The sequence below is a fragment of the Odocoileus virginianus genome, chromosome 6, assembly GCF_023699985.2.
Source record: "Odocoileus virginianus isolate 20LAN1187 ecotype Illinois chromosome 6, Ovbor_1.2, whole genome shotgun sequence".
NCBI classification, from domain to species: domain Eukaryota; kingdom Metazoa; phylum Chordata; class Mammalia; order Artiodactyla; family Cervidae; genus Odocoileus; species Odocoileus virginianus.
The window spans coordinates 13,408,810-13,431,807 of NC_069679.1; the positions used below are offsets into that span (position 1 = coordinate 13,408,810).

At 40.4% G+C, this 22,998-nt stretch overlaps 2 protein-coding genes across 5 annotated transcripts in view; one reads left to right on the forward strand and one right to left on the reverse strand.

The window, feature by feature from the left end:
* The window catches only part of REC114 (REC114 meiotic recombination protein), a 183,774-nt gene extending 171,427 nt beyond the window's left edge, over window positions 1-12,347 (forward strand). For all 3 annotated transcript variants that reach the window (XM_070468807.1, XM_070468808.1, XM_020893535.2), the window contains 3 exons: window positions 1,349-1,564; window positions 9,386-9,463; window positions 12,088-12,347. In XM_070468807.1, the coding sequence (XP_070324908.1) occupies window positions 1,349-1,564; window positions 9,386-9,463; window positions 12,088-12,252 (459 nt within the window). In that variant the 3' untranslated portion in view covers window positions 12,253-12,347. The remainder of the gene's footprint in view (window positions 1-1,348; window positions 1,565-9,385; window positions 9,464-12,087) is intronic.
* The window catches only part of NPTN (neuroplastin), a 64,448-nt gene continuing 53,784 nt past the window's right edge, over window positions 12,335-22,998 (reverse strand). Inside the window, exons 6-9 of one of the 2 annotated variants that reach the window (XM_020893530.2) lie at window positions 21,796-22,069; window positions 14,775-14,784; window positions 13,882-13,956; window positions 12,335-13,354 (exon numbers count right to left, since the gene is read on the reverse strand). In XM_020893530.2, the coding sequence (XP_020749189.2) occupies window positions 13,896-13,956; window positions 14,775-14,784; window positions 21,796-22,069 (345 nt within the window). In that variant the 3' untranslated portion in view covers window positions 12,335-13,354; window positions 13,882-13,895. Of the gene's footprint in view, window positions 13,355-13,881; window positions 13,957-14,774; window positions 14,797-21,795; window positions 22,070-22,998 lie in introns of both variants that reach the window. The other variant, XM_020893529.2, reaches the window with a different exon arrangement.

Consider the following 22,998-nt stretch of genomic DNA (forward strand, 5'->3'; position numbering starts at 1 on the left):
TAATATCTTCTGCTTCTGTTAGGTCCATACCATTTCTGTCTTTAACCCATCTTTTCATGGAATGTTCCCTTGGTATCTCTAATTTTCTTGAAGAGATCTCTAGTCTTTCCCATTCTATTATTTTCCTCTATTTCTTTGCATTGATCACTGAGGAAGGCTTTCTTATCTCTCCTTGCTATTCATTGGAACTCTGCATTCAAATGGGTATATCTTTCCTTTTCTCCTTTGCTTTTTGCTTCCCGTCTTTTCACAGCTATTTGTAAGGCCTTCTCAGACAACCATTTTGCCTTTTTGCATTTCTTTTCCATGAGGACGGTCTTGATCCCTGTCTCCTGTACAATGTCATGAACCTCAGTCCATAGTTCTTCAGGCACTCTGTCTATAAGATCTGGTCCCTTAAATCTATTTCTCACTTTCACTGTATAAACATTTTCCAGTTAGCAACGTGATTTGTGTATTTAAAAAATACAAAATACTGTTACTATGTTAGCATCTGAATTTCTTTACAGAAGAAATTGAATAAAGGTACACAATGCATATCACCTATTTGGGGTGACTTTTGGGTAAACTGAGTCTTCTAAAACTAGAGAAGATATTGGACTAGAAAAAAGGAAACTAATTCTGTTAAAATAATAGGTTTATTGTTACAATTTAGTTCTATTTTTAAACTTACAGTAAAATAAATTTGATGTAGTTGCCACTTAAAAATTTTAATTGCATCTCTACCACATTTGCTGGTTTGCCAGGGGACATAAATCATACAACTCATTAAAGGCAGCACGTGATTGATTTGTCTGTGTGATTTGTAGGTAAGTCTGGCCTCTTTAAGGATAAAAGGGCACTGCAAATTAATGAGATACATTGGCTGTCAGCATTTGCCTGTCCCCAGATCCCCCACTTTGTTTTTCAGATTCACTGGCTTGTTTAATGTGGTATCTGTCTGGCTAGCTCTTTTATATACTCAGGTTTGGAAAATTTTGTTCAGCCAGGACTGTTAGCTTCACTGATGCTCCACCTAAGCAATTAGACAGCATGAAATCTTTGTTCCAAAGTAAGATGAAACGTGGATCTTTTACTGCAGTCAGTATAGTGACCTTCCTAATCTTTATGATGGGCTTTTCCATTTTTGCTGATGTCAGTCCCTTGAAGGAGATGAATATATTATGAGGCACAGCTCCCAAAAGGGAAAAGAAAACTAATTACTGGCTTTTCTATGCCCACATTGACAGTGTAGGGTAACTGCTCCCTGATTGACACCCCTTCCCCTTCAAACAAAGGGAAGATCCCACAGTAGAAGTAAAGTGATGTGACGAGGGTTGCTGAGGATAACTTTTGATTTGTCATACAGAACAAGAGTCGTATGTTCCGGGTACAGTTCAGTGGAGGCTCCAGAGAGCAGGCACTGGAACACTGCTACAGCTGCGTGCAGAACCTAGCCCAGTACATCACCGTCCAGGTGCCTGACGGAATCAGCCAGGAGTTCAGGCCAAGTCCTGACCAGGGGAAGCGCTGTGTGCAGAGCATCCCACCACAGTATGGCAAGGTGGATGAGAAACCTGAGAAGGTAATGCTGTGGGGGCCAAAATCACAGTGGAATTTGCCACGTCCACCACATTTGTAGCTTAAAGATATCTAATGTTGAGTGACTGACTTTTGTTGACATATATATAATCATAGTTTCATGTATACAATATAGTGATTTGATATTTTTATACAAAATGATCACATCTAATTACCATCTGTCACCATATAAAAGTATTACAATATTATTGACTATATTCCCTGTGCTGTACATTATATCCCTGTGACTCATTTTTTACTTTTTTAAAAAAGACTTATTTATTTTTGGCTGCACTGGGTCTTCATTGCTGTGCGGACTTCTGTTTTCTCTGGTTGCAGTTAGTGGGGCTACTCCAGTTGCAGTGTGTGGGCTTCTCATTGCAGTGGCTTCTCTTGTTGCAGAGCACGGCCTCTAGGCGCGGGGGCTTCAGTAGTTGTGGCACATGGGCTTGCTTAGTTGCTCCACCGCATGTGGGGTCCCATACCAGGGACCGAACCCATGTCCCTTGAATTGGCAGGGGGATTCTTAACCACTGGGTCACTAGGGAAGCCCATTCACTTATAACGGAAAGTTTGAGCTTCATAATCTCATTCACCTGGTTTGCCCCCCCCCCCCCAGTTCTGCAGCCATATTTGTTCCCTGTGTTTATGAGTCATTTTATATTTGTTTTTAGATACTACATATTTTATTGTGTATATATTGGGTGGGCTAAAAAGTTCATGCAGGTTTTTCTAACATCATAGGGAAAAACCTAAACGAACTTTTTGGCCCACCCTACACACACACACACACACACCTCATTTTTGTATCTATTTCAGTGTGTGTGTGTATACATATACACACACATACCTCATCTATGGCCACTGTAAACAATGCTTCAGTAAACACAGGGGGGAAAATATCTTTTTGAATTAGTTTTTGTTTTCTTTGGATAATACCCAGAAGTGGAATTACTAGATCATATAATTCTGTTTTTAATTTTTAGAGAAACCACCGTACTGTTTTCCATAGTATCTACCAATTTACATTCCCACCAGCAGTGCCTAAGGAAGGGTTCCCTTTTCTCCACATCCTCACCAACACTTTACTTCTTGTCTTTCTGATAGCCATTCTGACAGTTGTGAGGTACTATCTTGTGGTTTGATTTGCAGTTCTCTGATGATGAGTGATGTTGAGCATCTTTTCATGTGCCTCAGGCAAGGGCAACAAAAGAAACAAACAAATGGGACTAAATCCAACTAAAAAGCTTTGCATAGTAAAGAAAATGATCAACAAAACAAAAAGACAACATATTGAGTGGGAGGAGGTATTTGCAAATGATACATCCAGTAAAGGGTTAATACCCAAAATAACAAGAACTGATACAACTCAGTATCATAAAACAATCTGATTAAAAAATGGGCAGAGGACTTGAATAGACATTATTCCAAAGAAAACACTGAGTTATTTTTTTAATTCAAGGTTGATTCTCACTGTAGTTACCTATAAGGCTAGAAATTAGATTAGCTGGGAGTTTCAGGTGTATCATGGGTGTTACTATAGTACAGTGGTTCTCAGAGTATGATCCATGGACCCTTCCCTGAGACCTTTTCAGGAGTCCACAAAGTCCATATTATTTCTGCAATAATATTAACAGATTGTTTGTCCTTTTCCTGTATTGATACTTGTTATTTAATGGGATAAAAGCATTGTGAGCAAAGCTCCTGTTACCTTGGCATAGATCAAGGCGGTGGCATCTAGCCGTTCCAGTAGTCGTGTTCTTTCTTCACTGTCACTGCAGTAAGAACCAACTAACAAAATCATCTGCGTTCTGAAGCATGGCGGCTTTCTCCTAGGAAAGCACCCGTATGGCAGCACTGGGTGCTGAACCAGACTCTCTTTATGGAACACCATTCCCACTTAACAACAGACGAACTACGATTATTCAGATTTGGGTGGCTGGTGGCCATTTTCTCAAGTGAATGTAGTAATCCTGTTACTTCAAGAAGACAATTGATAGTATTTGACAATGATGAAATAACCATTTCAAGTGAAAATTAGAATCTTGGAAAACTTGTATCTGCCACTTGAGCTTCATAGCTTCCTAACCCAGAAGACTTTCTTGATGGTACTGGTAATGAACATGATTTTTAAAATAACTACATCACAAAATGTTTCAACATGTGGAAGATCTGTACAATCCAGTGAACCAGTATTTTTCAAATGGCAAATACATGGTTCTACAAAACCATGCATGGATGAAAGATCCGAAGTATGAACTACATCAATGGATTGTTTGTTTTTGTATCTGTTAACTTCCCTCACCAATTTCTCTATTTTACTGTCCCATTCCCCTCTCCTCTAGCAACCATCTGTTTATTCTCTCTCGAGTCTAGTTGTTTATTCATGCCTTTTAATTTCCACATATAAGTGAAATCATACAGTACTTTTCTCTGATTTACTTCATTTAGCATTCAGTTCAGTCAGTTAAGTTGCTCAGTCGTGTCCGACTCTCTGCAAGCCCATGAATCGCAGCACACCAGGCCTCCCTGTCTATCACCAACTCCCGGAGTTTACTCAAACTCATGCCCAACGAGTCAGTGATGCCATCCAGCCATCCTCTGTCATCCCCTTCTCTCTTGCCCCCAGTCATCAGGGTCTTTTCCAATGAATCAGCTCTTCACACGAGTTGGCCAAAGTATTGGGAGTTTCAGCTTCAGCATCAGTCCTTCCAATGAACACCCAGGACTGACCTCCTTCAGGATGGACTGGTTGGATCTCCTTGCAGTCCAAGGGACTCTCAAGAGTCTTCTCCAACACCACCGTTCAAAAGCATCAATTTTTCGGCATTGAGCTTTCTTCACAGTCCAAGTCTCACATCCATACATGACCACTGGAAAAACCATAGCCTTGACCAGACAGACATTTGTTGGCAAAGTAATGTCTCTGCTTTTTAATATGCTATCTAGGTTGATCATGATTTTCCTTCCAAGAAGTAAGCGTCTTTTAATTTCATGGCTGCAGTCACCATCCACAGTGATTTTGCAGCCCCAGAAAATAAAGTCTGATACTGTTTCCACTGTGTCCCCATCTATTTCCCATGAAGTGATGGGACCAGATGCCATGATCTTAGTTTTCTGAATGTTAAGCTTTAAGCCAACTTTTTCACTCTCCTCTTTCACTTTCATCAAGAGGCTCTTTAGTTCCTCTTCACTCTCTGCCATAAGGGTGGTGTCATCTGCATATTTATTTATATTTCTCATTTAGCATAATATCTTCTAAGTCCATCCATTTTGTCACAAGTGACAAGATCTTTTTTATGGCTGAATAATATCACATTCTCTTTATCCAGTCATCTATCAACAAACACTTAGGGTTAATTTGCTCCCATATCCTGGCTACTGTGAATATTGCTGCAGTGAACATAGGGGTGCATATATCTTTTTGAATGTTTTTGTTTTCTTTGGAAAAATACCCAGAAGTGGGATTACTGTATCATATGCTAGTCCTGTGGGTTTTTTTTTAAATTTCTCTTCAATAAATGGTGTTGGGAAAACTGGACTTTCTCATACCATATAAAATCATACAAAAATAAAATCAAAAGGGATTAAACACTTAAACATAAGACCTGAAACCATAAAACTCCTAGAAGAAAACATAGGCAGTACACTTTTTGATATCGGTCTTGGCAATATTTTTATGGGTCTCCTCAAGCAAGGGAAATACAAGCAAAACTAAAAAAAAAAAAAAAAAAATCACTGTTTTTTGTGATCACTGTTGCACAACAAGGGAAGCTATTAACAAAAAGGCTGCCTACTGAATGGGAGAAGATATTTGCAAATGGTATATCTGATAAAGGGTTACTATTCAAAATACTGAAAAGAACTCATACAAATCAACATAAAAAAAATTATAAAATGGGCAGAGGGCCTGAACAGACATTTTTCTAAAGACATACAGATAGCTAACAGACAGATGAAAAGATGCTTAGCGTCCCGTATCAGGGAAATGCAAATCAAAACCACAATGAGATATCCTCACATCTATCAGGATGGCTGTTGTCAAAAAGTCAAGATATGGAGAAAAGGGAACCCTTGGTACACTCTTGGTGGGAACGTAAACTGGCACAGCTGCTATGGAACAGTCCAGAGATTCCTCAGACCAAAGGATTTTAATATAATAATATAAAAAGTTCATTGCTATGATTTAAGATTGTGTTGAAACTAGCCTTTAAGAAACTATCACTTATTGAATTTTGATGTCAGATCAGAGTATCCATAATTACCTGAAAAACATTTTTAAAAAATAACTTTTTCCATCTATATATCTGTATGAAGCCAGATTTTACGTACTTCAACCAAAGCAATATGTTGTCAGATTGAGTGCAGAGGTAAATATGAGAGTCCAGCTAGATATTAAAAGAGAATTGCAAAAATCATTGTATTTTTGTGTTAGGAAAGTTATTTTCATTAAAGTTTTTAATACTAACATATAATGGATTTATAATTTTAAATGAATAGTTAAAATTTGTTTTAATTCCTAACATATAAATATCAGATAGATGTAATTCAAAAGCTGTCTGAGGGCCTCAGTAGTTTGTAGGAATGTAAAGGAGTCTTGTGATAAAACTTTTGAGAATCAGTTATAGAATTTCTCCTGCAGGTACATCTTCAAGCATTTCGTTGGCATAGTCCCACATGCTGCTAGCATAGGTTACCTCTGCTCTTAGGATGAAATTCCAGTTTCAGGCTAGGTTTTTTTTATCTATTTTGAGCAATGACTTTCCAAACCTGGCTTTCCATTACTTCAACCTGTAAGTTCCCCTTAAACTAACTGGACCAAGACAATTCCTTTTTACTGTTTTATCACCAACTTTCTTTTTATAGTGTATCTGGGGCAAACAGATTTTATATTATCATAAAATGTTTTTCTTTAAATGAGTACTGTATGGTTTCCCTTTGATTATATTTAGTTTGCCATATCATATTTTAATGTTTTAGAATTCTTCCCATTCATTTCTGCATGACTTTCTGTGAACATGTCAACACTAAAGCTGGTTTTTTTCTTGGATCTAATTTAAAACATTTTGCCTCATCAGCTTCTGTTTTATTAAGAATCCCCTCTCTAAAAATGGAATGATATGGCTTATTATAAGATACTTTGATGCTTACGATCTTTCACCCCTTAAATAGATTGCCTTTCTTTGTAGGCATCACTGACCAGCTGTTAGATTGAGATTATAGTACCCAGTGCATGCATGGGGTGCAACAGAACCAAATAAGGCCCCAGCATCTGGGAACTAGGTCTGGAATGCCTCATGAAGGTAATGACATAGAGGACATACATATAGTAAAGACATACACACGTCAGGGTAGAACCTGAATACAATTATCTAAAAAAAGAAAAACTGAGACAGTACCTTAAAGTAGGCTGTGGGTCTTTTAACTACAGTGGCAGATGAAGGCCCTGGCCCTCTATTTAAGCTCATCCCAAATACCTAGGTAGAAATATCCCCAAAGCAGCTAGAAAATGTTCATGTCTTTTCTTGATTCTGTATTCAAGGCCTCCTTGGATCTGTAGTTTGGTGTTCTGGGTAGATGAGATGTAGAATGTTGTGCAAAAGACTATATAGGCTTTGGAATCCTTGCCTGTTAGTAGCTATGTGTTCTCATGCAAGTCACTTACCACACGGTGAGACTACAATTCTGTCTATAAAGCACCTAGGACAATACCTGGCAAGTATCTAAATAAGATGATTCATTATTACTGCCAGTGCTGTTACCTTTTCAGATCTGCCTTGCTTCGCAGGTGAACAAATAAGCATACCAGTCATTTATTATCAAGGGTCAGCACTCACCAGTCAGTAGGGCCACAGTGAGATGGAGTGTCTAAGGCTGCAGAGCAGGAGACAAAACTCCTAAGGCCTGCCCTTAGCTTCCGCCGTTCAGATTTGGTATCGTGCTCCCTTTTACACAGTCCAGCTCCAGAGGTGCAAGCTCTGTCCAGGCTTTAGTTATCTTGCAGCTCTCCTCATTCAGGTATCTTTTTCCCAGTACCTGTATTACTTTTGTCTAAAATAGTTTTTTTTTTTTTTGCAAATTAGAGGTAATTCCGTATCTTTTTCTTTTTTTCAGGTTCTTGAGTCACTTCCTGGCTTGTATTTTTACTTTTCCTCTGTCTTGTAATTTTGCTAATTGTGGCCTAACCAGGTGTTTCTCAACCTGAGGGCTTCTGAGGCAACCCAGCCTATGGCAGTTCCTAGATGAACTCCTCCTCTGCTAGCACTAGGAGTCCAGGAAGTGGCAGCCAGGGGCTTGTTACTGTGTGCGCAGAACCTGCCATCTGTGTGCACTTAGATGGAGGACTGTCCAGTCCTTAGAGCCATCCTACTGACTTCCTCTGCTTCCATCACACTTGGCTGTAGATCAGTGTATGTGGCATATGAGTTTTGGTTATTTGAAGTTGTTTGAAGAACATGGTGTGAGCTGAACTGATGTCTCCTAGGAAAACCTCAGAGCTGGAAGAAACACTAAGCAGTGGAATCTGACTTCTGGATGAGGAAAAATGGGGTTTGCCTAAGGATTCCAGACTCATTAAAGCCCCTTACCTTTTAGCTCATTTTTATTTAGTATTCCTAACTAGTTTTCTTTCCTTTGTTCTTTTCTTCCTCTGTCCCACCACCCCATTTTTGATGCTTCAGATATACATTTCTGCCAGCACCCACTGAAATTAGCAGGACATTTACTCTGGCGGTCAGAACATACTGCTGATACACACCTTCCAGGGCAGGCCTTGGGTTCTCCCTGTGTGATACCACCAGCTCACAACCGTCTGGAGATTATTAGTACCCTAAGTGCCACTGCTCTCCAGAACACAGCTAAGTCTGCAGTCATGTGGCGAGGAAGGAAGGGTGGTGGGGCTCTTGGAGAAGTTTTTGTTTTTAGGTAGAAGCAGCCTCTAATGCCTCCAGGCTTCCGCCTACACCTTGTTCATTCTGTTTGCCTAGAAAACACCCCCAGTTCTGCTTAAGAACAGCCCCTCCGGTAAGAAGTAGCTCAGGCTCTGGAGCATTCCTACCCCTCATGCTTATTAGCACACATACTCTTCCTGTACTGCCCTCCACTACAAGCCTAAAGTCTTACACTCCCCTCCATGCCAGCACTTCCTCAGTTTCATTCAAGTTGTTTACTTGTTAGTTTCTTACTGGGTTGTGGGTTCTTGCAGGCCAGACCTCTACCTTGTTTTCTGTGGCTCCCTTCCTTTTTTCATCCCAGTGTCTAGTGCACAGTATACACAAACATTGTTGAATGAATATATCTAGGAATTTTACTAACAGAAGAACTTATTCATAACCTCAGAATGTCTAAAATGAGATTTTTTTAAGAAGTTACAAGATATGGTTATCTTGCAACTATAGTGTTCCCCCCGCCCCCATTTTGCTTTTCTACAAGGAACATGTATATTACCCGAGTAATAATCATAGTTTGTCACCTTCTATAAATTATCAGAAGCTGGGCAATGTCCACTGCCCTCCAGTACCAGCACATGGTCCTGGGCTGGGCCTCTTAAGACAGAAGTATGCCAGGGTGTCAGGCAGGAAAAGGCACTACCAGCCTGTGAGACCCAAGGACAGCAGGCACAGGGCGGTGCCTCAGATTTCCTCTCTGTGTCTCTGCTGTGGTAAATCAGGCAACAGCCAAGCTTAAACCAGGACTACACCGACAATGACTTTAGCACCTTTACTGATTCTCTTTAACATTTTAATGCATGTGTTCCACTGCTTTAATGGCCTGCGGTATTTATGATGATGCTCAGCCAGTCTAATTGCATGCTGTTTCACTGCAGAACTCAGAGCAGCAGCAGAGGGTGCCGGCTGACGCAAGCAGTCCGGGAGGAAGGACCTCGGTGGCCTGGTTAGCTCAGGTAGGGCCTACTTCCATATTCGGTTTTCATGTCAGGAAAACAGTGATCCCGAAGAACTTTGTATCCCTCTGTTCAATCCTCTGTTCTAGAACAGTAACTTTAAAGTGTTACTGTAGAAGATGGTAAAGACAGAGACAGGCCACTTCCACCTATCCTTGTTGTGAGGTTAGACATGATGGCACATACTGAAGAACTATCTTCCTGAGGAAATAAAAGACAGAAAGTGGTCTATAATGTTAGCCTTTAAATGTGTGAGATAAACAATTTATTCACCACCATCCTTAGAGAGGAATAAAGGTAAGAATTTCAGTTTAACTTTGGAAATGAAATTTGGAAACTCTTCTAAGACAAATATCAATATGAATTTGAAATCGATTCAGCTATGGTTTCTGTAGGGGCAGATCTTCAGTGTGAGGATCTCAGGTTAAGGATGTATGAAGCCCCAGGAAGACTCCGCTCTGTTACCACAGAACTGCTTTTGGATGTGGCCTCTCCACTTGAATTTTCCTGTTATCAAACACTCTTGCAGAACTATTCATTCAGGCTCAGGGTTCCTGAGGCTGGTCGTCTCCTCAATGCATTCCCTGCTGTGCTTAACAGCAGGTTCTCAGCCAACAGTTTATGCTGTCCCTAAAATTCTGCATGGAATTCATCAATATCCAATTTTCCTAAGTTTCCTTTTTACTTTATCTATTAACCTGTGCTAACAGTGGTGTAAGAAAGAAGATATGGGTGTTTCTCCACCTGGCACAAGAAGATATGGGTGTTTCTCCACCTGGCACACCACTCATGCAAAATAAATGGGCAGTCACAGATTTTAAAACCTGAAAATTAAGACTAAATAAGAATTCATGTCTATTTCCTTTAGTAAGTCAGAACTATGACAAAATTTAGAAACCTTGTTTTTGAGCAGCAGGGCAGACTTCATAACTCCCAGTTTGTAGCCTTGTATCTGCACCAGGATTATAGGTTAACTGAATCAGAGTGACTAAGCCACAGAAAAACATGAGCAGAGTAGGGTGCGATATCCTTATTCAGGAAGTATCAGTTACTATAGAAGATGAACCTCGGTCCAATTTATTTATAGCATATAGAAGAACCATGTATAAAGAAAAAGTATCAGGCTAGCTCAGATATGCTACTTGTTTGCTATAACCTTCTAGACAAGTCATTCTTTGAATATAAATTGGTAAAATTCTTTGAAAGCCATTTAGCAATGTAGATAAAATTTAATATCTTATTACCTATAATACCATTTCATCTACACAAATATACATACAAAGATGTTTTTCAGTAATTTTAATAGTAACAAAATAGGAACAATTATTCACTAATGGGACACTGAGTGGTTAAAAAGTGCCATAACCATAAGCGGGATAAAATGTAGTCAATAAAAAGTGACATCTGTCTTAATCTGTTGACAATGGAAGATATTCATAGTACATTGTTTTTTAAAGGCTACAAAACAGCACACATGATTTGACTTTTGTAGTAAAGACACACACACGAAATAAATTTGGAAGGAGATAATACTACCATGTTAATAGTGGCTCTCACTGAAGAACAGGGCTTCATTTGACTTTCATTTTCTTCTTTCTACCTTTAGATAGTCTGAAAAGCTGGTTTGAATTTAGAAAAGTCAGTTTCTATTATAGATAGTTCCTTGAGAAATGTCAACTGTATACATATACACCAAACCATGCAATCCATGGAAAGGGTAGAAAACCTACCTATCTAGCAGAATTAACATGAGGAGTGAAAAAGAAGGCTAAGTCAAGGCTCAGAGGTAGGTGGACCACACAGAGAGCTGAAGCCATCTTCACTGCTTGGGTCGGTGCATCTTTTGCGTAATCTTCCAATTTGCCAAGCACAGTCACAGACTTTTTTTTTTTAAACTCTCCTCATGTTTAAATATTGGCAGCTTAGTCAACTGACTTTAAAATACTACAGGTTACCAAAGACGACAGAGAGATGACAAATAAGCATGTGAAAAACGTGCAGTATTATATGACATCATTTGTATGACATTCCAGAAAAGGCAAAACTATATACAGTATGGAGGACAGATCATAGTTGCTAAGAGTTGAGGGTTTAACAATAAGAGCAGATAGCAATGAGGGAATTTTGGGGGGTGATGGAAGTGTTCTGCCTTCATTTAGCAATGGACACATGCCTCTACTTGTCAAGCCTCATGGACAGAACCAGAGAAAGACACAGCGAGATGTGTCCTCGGGATAGTCAGTTTGTAACCTTTATTACATTCAGAACCCAATTTCCATATGATGAACAGCTCACATCCATTCTTCCACCTATTAGGCGGGAAGGATGAACTAAGTGGAGTTCATTCATTGATAGACTTCTCAATCCACAAACTTAATCAGCACTGTACTCTTCATTAAAGCAGTCAGTATCTTTGCAAATCACTTTTAGTATACTTGAAATACTAAGGATACCAGTTTATCTCAGTCTGTACGTATAAATTAGAAACATCATGTAAAGGAACACTGGCTTTTGGTGTCTCACTTCCCGAATCTTACCGAAAGGCAGTTTTCCTGTGTTCCAATATTCAGGCTGTTGCTTTCCCCTGAACTCTCTAATAAACTACTCTTTTGGAATCCCCACAGTCTCTCATGGCATCAGAGGAGCTGCCCCTTGTCTATGAACAATCTGCATGGAATGCACAAGGATTAGGCCCCTTTCTACGCTTGTGCCTCATGGATCAGAACTTCCCGGCATTTGTGGAAGAAGTGGAAAAGGAACTAAAAAAGCTGACAGGGCTGAGTGATTAAGTCTGTGTACACACAGAAATTGGGAGCAATGGGGAAAAATACTTCATCCTAAGATTGTAGAGAATAAAGAGTATTATTCCAACACCTTTTATCAGTTTTATTTTTAAAAACAGGTGAATCCACTTTTTGTTTTTTTTTACATCATTGCACTTCAGCAATTACACAAAACACAAGTACATGCATCTACCAATTACACACCGCGTGGGAACCCTGCTGGGCGTGAAAATCTACACTCGAATCAATGAAAAAATACAGTGTCAACCTCAAAGAATAACTAGTTGCATAGAATACCATGCTATAACATTTCAAGATCATTGAAAACAAAAGGTAAATTATAAAAGTTTGCCTTAACTGAATGTACAATTAGGTTTTAACACATCAGTGCAAAAGGATTTAGGAATTTACATGATTTAACAAAAGAAAAAATAATCACTTTAAAAGCAATCATACATATATACTGTAATTCATTATATCCATTCAGTGAATTGTTCCAGCTTCTTATCAAAGTCATAGGTTAAGCCCTTAAAATTATAGATTTCAGTTTATATTACTCATCTTTATGTACCAGAACTGAACAATTTCCTCATCTGACAACATACAATAAGGAATGAGTATCAGCAGCTTAAAAATGAAACAAGCATTTATTTTGGATTTCTCCCACCCCAAAAAATATAAATATATATATATATATTTATATACTGTATATATCTGTATGTTTTGCTGTACTTTACAAAAATGTATCACTAGATGGCAGCAGTGCATTTTAGAGCTTTGCCAATTTAACAGCTGCATTAAGTAAAAAATGGCGCATGCATGATCTGACCCTCAGAGATCACCTTTTCACTTCTATTTAAATATTTTAACAAAAAATAAAAAATAAAAGCAACATTCACAGCACATCAAGCCCAAAATAGTTTACACCTTCTACACTGAAGCATTATTTAAAATGTACCTGGCTAGATCACCCTTACAGGAGAGGCTAAATAAGGCATGCTTTAGACAGTCATCATGGTGCTGCTCACTTGAAAGGGGAAAGAACCAAAGAGGTCCAAGCAGAAAATTTAGCAGGTCATGTTGCCACCAGTTTCAGGAACCTAAAGATCTGTGAAGAAAGTATTTAGAAATTAAAAGGGAACATGCACTGTTACTTAATAGTACACCAAGCACCACATAAAGCTTTGGTTCAAACAGCATGCTCAGGGATGTGGTGTGAAATTCTGATCTCCATGTGCCTAAGCAGTAGGCACTCTGGCCCAGCTGTGCCTGGCCACCATTCTTGCCTTGCCCCCGGAAGCAAAGTGGGACCAAGCAAAGTGGCCTCAGGAATAATCCACCTAAGAAGGTGACAATTTAACTTTTACCTCTTTTTAAAGAAGTAAAGAGGTAAGGTGATGCTTTGAAACATCATAGACACACTCTGAAAAGCATCTATGTTTTACAACTCAGCTGAAAATGTTCCTTTCCAGCTGCTTCACTGGACAGACAACTTGTTCCGTCAGTATTGGAAGCTCTGAAATCAACTGAAAGATCTTGCAACATAACATCAGCTATTGAAGACTTTGTGATAAAGTCAAAAGAGGCACATTCATTTGAATATAACTTAAAACTTCTAAAGAAGTCCATACTTACATTATAAGTAGTATTTAATTTGTGTTTCTCTGGCGCAAGTTTTTATCTTTGTGATTGTTGGTAGAGTTGGTTTTCCTTTGGAGGAGAAATTGCATTACAAGAGTTAAGCTCAAGGTCAGTAGCAACTTTTCAAAGTATAACACATGGAAATACAGGGACTCTTTCACTTACTGCCATCCCCGGTATAGTAAGAAATTTTACTGCATGATATTAATACACAATTAATACACCCTGTGTAAAGTGCCTACAACCTTAATCGATCCTTTTGACTCCCAAGGCAGATAATACCCAGGTAACATGGGCTTTGATTTATAAACTATAATTACGACAAAAGTGAGTTAGTAGTTTTTTCTCTACTCAACACCACTGTCTCGTCTCTTCTTAATTATATACAGGCAGGGCACTCTGGCACTGAACTAATTTGAGCACACTTCTGCCTCTGACTTCTTAGTCCCCAGCTCTAGGAAAGAGTGCAAATCTTGGATTGATTTGAAATTTGTAGTTTTGTCTCTCTTGAATACCCACAATTTAATGGAGCCAGGCAGTTTATCCATGCTACAGTCTAGCTTGAAATGAACAAAACCTGAAGCCTCAGATACACTGGTCATTTCCCCCACAGTATCAATTTAAACATATGGGGTGTGCAGAATTTTAAACATTTTTTTTTGCATGGTATTCCACTTTATACTGCTACTAAGGACAAAACTGTACAGCCTGTCCTGGGAATCAAAGGGCTATCAGTCAGCTCCATGTCCAGCTAAGAAGTCTACACTGCAACACTGCTTTCCACTCACTGTCTTCCCCTACAATCTTAGCTATGCCCTTTAATTAAACTGCAAATACAAAATAACCCAACCAGAAACTACTGAACCAAAGTCCAACAAAGTACTTACATTGGCCCAGCTGGTTCATCGTCTACACAGGTATTCAGGTTTTAATAATCCATTGAGAGACAGGAGAAGAAGGGAGAAAACTGTGAGACTCTGCATCAGGGTTAATAGAACAGCAAATGGCAAGTGGCAAACATGGCTATTCATAGCATTTATTCAAGGCCATTCCATCTGGAGGTGCAAAACACTCATGGAGTTATTATTTCTAGATTCAGGTTTTTAATGGCAGGTATGCTGTTTCAATGGTTTTAGTTAACACTTTGAATGCTTGTCATGAAAAACTGCAACTGTAGCGGACAGATAGGCTGCAATATTATTATACTCATCTTGTCCCCAAGTTCCAGTGGTTCACTCTTAAATAGATGAGAAGACAGACCAACATTTCAGTTGTAAAATCCTGCTGTTTGTTTTCTTGTGGTGAATGCATGCATAGTTTTGACTCAATCCTGCAATGTAAGATGGATGTGTATGTGCCATACGTTTAGCCACACATCCTCTCTTCCCCACAGGACACTGCTCCTGCTGTTCTGTAGTCTGGAGAATAAGATAGAGGAAGCCACAATAGTTCAACCTAATAGTGGGCCAGTCAGGCTGGGCTGTGCCAGCACCAAGTGTGTGCAGAGTAGAGGATGTTCTGTGACAGACCAGAGAAAGCTGAGTAGTGCTGACATCCCTCTAGAAAAGACTTCAGACAGAAAAACAGGCTCATTCTTGTGCCCTGGCCAAAACCAGAACCTGAACCCAGATGAGCCATGAGTTATCTTTTTTTTTTAAATCAAAACACTTACATTATCTGAGTTTAGGTGCCTTCTTAAATTGGTATTTTCTGATTCTGATTTACGAAGTTTTTCTTTCCTGTTTCAACTAAGGGCAACTTGGTCCCCTTTAATCAGGGTTATATGTGTGTGTGTATACATGTTTGTGTGTTTGTGTATACATATATACACAGACACACAATAATTTTTTAAAGGCCCATAAAGGTGGGGGAACAAGTTAAGTGCTCTTAGTTTCTTTTTATTTTACAAAAGTCAGGTAGACTAAATGATTCGGAACTGAAGGTTTCTAGAAAAACTCTCAGCAGGATTCCACAAGGGGGCTTGGTGCACATGAAGCAGTTATGGAGATTACAGTCTCAGTGTAGGCATCTGCAAGAGCACACGTCAGGAGTAATGTCTGTCAGAGGGAGACATTGCTCCACCTGTTCCTTCGAGGCAACGGAGAGGCAAAGCCACCGCCAGCACACACAGTGACTGGAGCAAAAAAGATTTCAAAAAAAAAAAAAACAAAAACAACAACAAAAAAAACAAAAACAGAAACAAAACTAACCACAAACCAATGACTTATCAGCCAAAACAATAGGCTAGCAACACACCAGTGTCCACAGGATTCTACTACTGAAAACAGTACACTACTGAACAGTACAGAGAACGAACTAAGACTCAGACACCCAAGACACCTGGGTGCTGTCATACAGTGGAATGATACAGAGACGTACCAGGCACTGAGACACACGAGCCTGGCCTACATCCTCCCTCACCGCAACAACCTAACATGCTCACCATCCCGGCCAAGCCAACCCAGCTACATGCTAGGAACTCAGCACTGCAGGGACTGACAGGAGCAAACTTAAGAGTATTTTTAGTGCTCTGGCTGTGTACCTGAAAATACAAAATTCTAAAGCAAGATAGCTGATTCAAGAATATCACCAATCTACTCCCAATTTTAAGAGAAAAAAAAAGCAGGGGAGAGGGAATCGCGATCGCCAAGCTCATCTTTTCAAAGCATGACACTGTCAGCACCAACGCAAGCACTTCACACCATGAGCTTTTCTTTCTTCAGTAATGCGGATGTATGTACACCCTGGTGCCTGACTAATAACGTCATTTCCCAGCCCAACAAGCCGATTAACGTGCAAAGGGCTGCATGAAGGGGTTTTAGCAAGAGTGGCTCTGGTGTAGCTGCCATGCCTGCAAGTGGGAGCAGCTGCTGTACACAACAGTGTCTACATCTCACAGTCCCTTCATCTCTCTCCCCAAATTCACTTTCACATTTACAAGGAACAAAGAGCCTCAGGTTTCCCATTTCCCTAACCTGAACCACTATCTGCAGCACCACTCTCTTTACAGGTCAAACAAAACAACAACTTGACCCCTAACAGGGAAATCAGGAGAGAGGGAAAGAACAGAACTACAGAAAAAAGGTACAAAAATTAAAGTAAATGAGGATTAAACAGCAAACTGAAATCCAAATTAGTTGTGAAAGTGAATGAAGTAAACTTGAAGAAAAGTGTTAACATTATGAACTGTGCATCGTATAGACTGAAGCGGAGATTAAACAAACTCCAAAAGCATGCATATCACTCACTTACCACCATGTTTTAAGGGTTTGATGCAATTGAGGGGGGAAAAAAAAGAAGTCATAGTAACCGACAAGTATCAACATACCCCCAAACCCTCAGGCCAAAAGACAGCCACTTAAACAATGACTATTCTCTCCAGCTGGGTATTACTCACAGCCACTGACTAGATGAGAAGAGGAGGGCTGGGGAATAATGGAAACAAGATGCTTCTGGAATCCATCTTATGAGTGAAGTTCCTGGTGGGACTGTTGCACACACGGATTCAGCTGAATGTTGTCTACCCAACTGAATGCACTAGAACCCTCACTCCCCTTCCCCTACATTGACCCAGAATCTGGAAGGGTGCTCTGCGATGCCTAGTAAATAGCAGCTTACTTGATATACCACCACCTCAAAAAAGATGGCTTTAATGTCAAAATGAGTTGATTGGTCAAAGCTCCTTTTTCACTGCCTCATCTCACTGAGGATGAGTTTTTATGGTTTCTAAAACCACTTAAATTTTGCCAGATCTCAGCAGAGTAGCACAAAATCCAAGAAAGATTAACAATTACTTCCAATTTGCTTCCTTGTTCAGTCCTATTATATTTTCTTCATAAGGTAGCTTGTTACTGGCTCAGATGACCCCTGGTTAAGAGACAACACATGTGTTTCGCGTATCATTTTTTTTAATTTTATTTTCATTTCGTGTATCATTTTTAAAATTCATATTTCTTTCCCAACATTCCTGGCCTTTGTAAAGCTTCATATGCTACCAATGTTTTGATCGTCTAATTGATTTTGGCACATTAGACTAGCTCTTAATTCTGAAGTGTCAAAGAGTTTGGATACATCACAGCCACTAAAAATGGTTCCCACAAAACTGCAAATATCTTTTCTACCAGTAACTTAAAGGAAAAGTGCCTATACTTGCTTATAAAGGTTATCTCCCTAATGGTGAATGTAGAAAACTCTTTGATGCCAGCACTTTTCTTAAATCAGCTTCTGTTTTCATTCAAGGTCAGTAAAATGTGCAATAGAACGGAAGGCCCCAACAACTAAGCAGGCTCATTCCCCATCTCCTCAGGGTACTGGGGAGAGATCTGAAAGCATACTCTAATCACTCTCTGGGTTCAGTCAGCAGGGAACCAACACAGAAGGTGTGCTCCAAAAGTGTCCAGCAGTAAGGTGGATGGAAGACTAGAGGGATGCTAGTTGTATCTAGTCTCTTTAGAGAAATATCATTTAACATTTTCAAAGAATGTAGTCAGGAGGTGAGTAAACAAAAAACAAAGCCCCCACCTGGCTCCATGACTCATCTGTTACTAAAAATATTGACAGTAAAAGGTGACAAGCAGATAATCCTCAAAGACACCATAATAGGGACCTAAGGGATTTAGATATAAGTTTCACTTACAAAATGTCCTAAAAATACTCTACTTTTTCTAGTAAACAAAAAGTCATGGGCCTTTTTCTTTACCTAGAAGGCAGCTAAACCTTAACCCTAACTATTTTCTACACGAGAAATCTAAAGCAGTATTTGCTTTTCTAGCGAAACACAGGCTGAACTATGTAAGTTGAAATTTGTGTGTTTTTATACTTTTGTATTATTCCCTTAGTGCTTTTCTAATATAGTGGTGAGTTACCAAAAACTCACAAACTGTCCAAATATGAATACTATGACTTTTATATAAACTTTTTTCATATAAAAAAGGTTAAGTTAGAGATACATTATTGCTGTATTTTAATAATAGTATACCCACTGGCAGAGAAAAAGCATGTCAGGCCTCTTTATAAAAAAAAAAAAAACAATTCTCACAATGGTACAAATAAGTCAACACAGAGCTATGAATGGTCATTTGATAGGTAAAAAATTTATCACCTCTAAAATTCCAAATCTGTATCAGGTATAATGTACCTCTTCATTCATTCCCAAAAGGAGTGTATGCATATATCTGTATGTAAATCTGAGGCAGGGCAGATGGGAGGAAAGCACATGAGGTGAGTTTGCTCTTGTGAATTGCACAGGAGTTAAGGGGAAACGGGCTAAAGAAGAAAAAGACACAGCATAAGGAAAACTCACGGAGGAACTTTTTTAAAAAAATTACTTCCAGAAGAAAAGAAAAAAGGGGAGGGCAGGAATAGGGAAGAGTCTGAGAAGAAGAGGGAGGAAGACAAAGGAGAAAACTATGGGATGGAAATGCTCAAGCAAGGGCAAGGGGTGGCAGAGAATGGAGCCTGGACCCTGCTGGCCGTCAGGAGGGGAATGGAGAGCAGGCAAACTCTGCAATAATCCCAGTATCCCACATTTTTCACACCAGTTCAACAACAACAACAAAGTAAAAGCTGCTTGCATTACAGCATTTTTCTAAGACACTAGAGCAAGACGGTTTTACTTTGCACTTACCCTGCAGTCCTCTTTTACACAGGATTCACTCACTCGCCATAATAATTTATCTTAAAAGAAGTACTTTCCCCTTAGGAAGTTGTTCATGAGTTTTGCTGGCCACAGATGTCTCTTATTAGAAACTCGTCCCCATTTGTGTTCAACAGTCATAGAGCTCTTAAAAAAAAGATAGCTGCTACCTTGGACAGGTGCTTGCAGTTGTCAGAATCAATGCTAACCATTCCTCAGGTTAGCACTGAGGTCTTCCACACATACTGGGACAGCAACTTGGTAAGTGAAATGGCTTCCTGCAAAAACCACTAGAATCTCTGACAGGGACAGGCTAAGCCAATGTGTCACTCTGCCAACAGAGGAGCAGCCAGCCTTGTCTTAAAAGTTAAAAAATAAAGTTTTGAAGCTCATTTTTACCTTTTTCTACTGACTTTTTGCATCTCAACCTTTCCAAAACAGAAGCCAAGAAAGGTGATATTTAACAAAGCAAAACCATTCAGAGGGAATGAAAAAGCTCTTTTCAGGAGTGAGAGAAAACCACTCCTAGTAAGCCAACACTGAAAACACACTGGCAGGCAACTCTTCCCCTTTACTCTCAGATCTAAACACAGGTACTCTGCTTTGGAAGTCCTAATTTGTAATAAGAAAGAGAAATTTTGAGAAACAAGCATTACTCATACATGATAAGCCTAAGAAAGCAGTTTTATGTCATAGAATAGCAGTTCTGTGGACCCAAGAGAAGGAAAGTAAAAAATCCCAGGAAACGCTGAGTTGCACAGAACAAGCCCAGGAATTTGCACAGGCCCGTCTGCTTCCAGCTGAGTCCAACCCGTTCCTCCATCTAGTTCATTGCTAAACGTACCCTTGGAAGGACGTCCAAATACATTGTTAGTTTCAACAAAAAACCTTGTCACCAACCTCACTACAATCCTCCCTCTACCAAGTGCAAGCAGAGAGACTGAGGAGCTGCTGAGAAAAGAGGAAAAGAAGGGGAGGTGGCTGCTGCTCTCAAACACATCCTTCCAGAGAATCTGAAGCCACTGGCATGCCCTCGGGGTCGCACTCCTTCTAAGGGAGCACCAGATGTCCCTGAGCATTCTCCACTGACACACCTGGCAGGCAGTGCATCCTGCTGGCCAGCCACAAGAACACAGACAGCTCTCTGGGGAGGGGCACAGCACTGCAGTACACACGCATGGGCCCAGAACAGCCAGACTGGAGCTGACATCCTCCCCGTCACCCAGAGCTGGCCCCCACTGAGCCTAGGGGCACACTCTTCCAGTCCAATCAGTGACAGGCAAGGGGTGGTCATGGCTGGCTGGTCAATTATTTGTTTTTGCTGACGATGTTATAGGGCTGGAGGATGGAGCTGCGGAGCTAGTTAGGAACCTGAAGTACCACGGGTGTGAGTCTCAATCAGCAGTAATTCCCCCGCCAATTACAATCAGAGAGTTAGAAATGAAACATCCATAACAAAAAACACAGAAACTTCGAGAACCTTTTCTGACTCTAGGTATGTCTATCAATCTAAGATTCTTGTTCTTTCCAATGCCTAACAATTGGCTGTCGTTCTGCTGCTCTTATTCACTCCCTTCTCTGACCCTGGGCCAGTCTGAGAGTCCTGCTCAGGCTGGGACGCCAGGCAGTACTGCTTAGCTATTTGTTTTAACTGGGGGTGGTGATGCGTCAGATGCTCTGCACCATTCTTTGTGAGACAGACAAAAAGCCAAATGGCAGGGGCCTGCTTCACCCAGAACCTTGAAAACCTTCTGAAGAGGCCAACCAAGGGAACCAAAGGGTGGCCTGTTCCCATGACTTATCCCAAGAACAGTTTGACTGGACTGGCGCAGTTACCTATAGGGGCTATACCAGGCAACCATGTGACAACCAATCAGATACCTTAAATCTGCCTGAAAAGGCCAGGTGGCCTGCGATCTTGGGGTGGCTTCTAGGCTTGACTTGGATTCTCCTCAAGCTCAATCTGCCTGATGATCTGTATTGGAGGAGGACAGAGCTGAACAAAGAGACTGACAACTGCCCATTCCCCACAAGGGGCCTGAAGGGCAGAAGGGACTGGGATTTGAGAACACCCACATGGAAGGACAGAGCTAACAATTATAGCTCGAAGTGGCTAATCTTAGGGGTAGGGGATGAGGAGCCAGTATAATAATTTTTCCTTTTCTCCTTTTGGGACTGAATCCCAACATCCTTATAGTCCTCTTTGGGTGCTTGGAAACCACCCCCAAGGAACCAGCCCCAACATTACAGCTATTTTGTAGGGATGCTCTTACCGTCAGGAACTTCATCTGGCCTCTTCCTCTTTTCATATACAACAATGATCACCACAAGGATGATGATTTCTGCCAGAATTCCCAAGAAAGGCCAGAGTGGGGCCAGGTGGCTCCGTACCCTGAGGATGGTGACCATGGAGGAAGAGCCAATGGAGTTGGTAGCATTACATTCATACTCGCCAGGGTCTTCTGTGATCTGCAGGTTCGTGATGCTCAGTTCAGTGTAATTTTCCCTGTTGATGATGATGAAGCGGCCAGAGGTATTGACAATATCCTACTCAGGAGCAAAAAAGTGAGAACACACAAAGATCAGAGTAGGTGAATTAGTGCCCAACACAGGGTGACACTTTTCTCCATCCTCAGCAAAACACTGAACTGAATCAGGGAGCAGTGTCTAGTGTCATTTTTGTCCAATCAACTTTGAACACTTGATCACTGACTTCCCTTCAATCTCAACACCAACCAATCAATAAGCTTCTAGCAGAATGAGGACTTCTCCAATTTTAATGAAGTGAAGGGACATCCTTCCCTGCAGACCCAGAAAAGATGAGTCAATCTTGAAGATGTTGCTCCAAACACCAGGAAAGAATTCCGTAACCAGAAAGAGGATGGAGAAAGGGTGTGAGCTCCGTGGTCAGGTATGTATCTGGTAACATCAGGCCTATTTGGTGACTTCAGATTCAGCATATCTACCTCACACTTGGTGAATTCTGGAAAGTTTCCCTAAACTTCCCCTAGAAACAATGCTAAGAACTTGCTCCTGGTCAGAATGGAGGAAATTCATAACTTCCACTTCCTTTCAGAATTACAAGGTTAAAGGAAAGTTTAGTCAAGAGATCTTTACTAATATATGCTACATGTTTTATATCCAACCTAAGAGGAAGGTGAAAAAGGTCTCAGAGCATGACACAAAAATGACCTCCAGAGGGAACCAGACCTCCAAAGAGATGGTTCCAGGAACATGCAAGAAGCGCCAACAGAGGGCATGTATAGAGCCACACTGCACTGAATGGACACTGCTAGAAAGAGTCACGGAAAGTTGGAGAAGAGCTAACATTTGAACTAGATTGTGGGAGAGGAGAGCTGACCAAGCAAGACAGGAATGCTCCAGGCATGTGTGGGAAGACAGGGGTGAGAGTATGACCAGGGGTTTGGGTGGAGCTGGAACAGGTTTGCAGCTCTGATCTCATGGGATACTAGCAG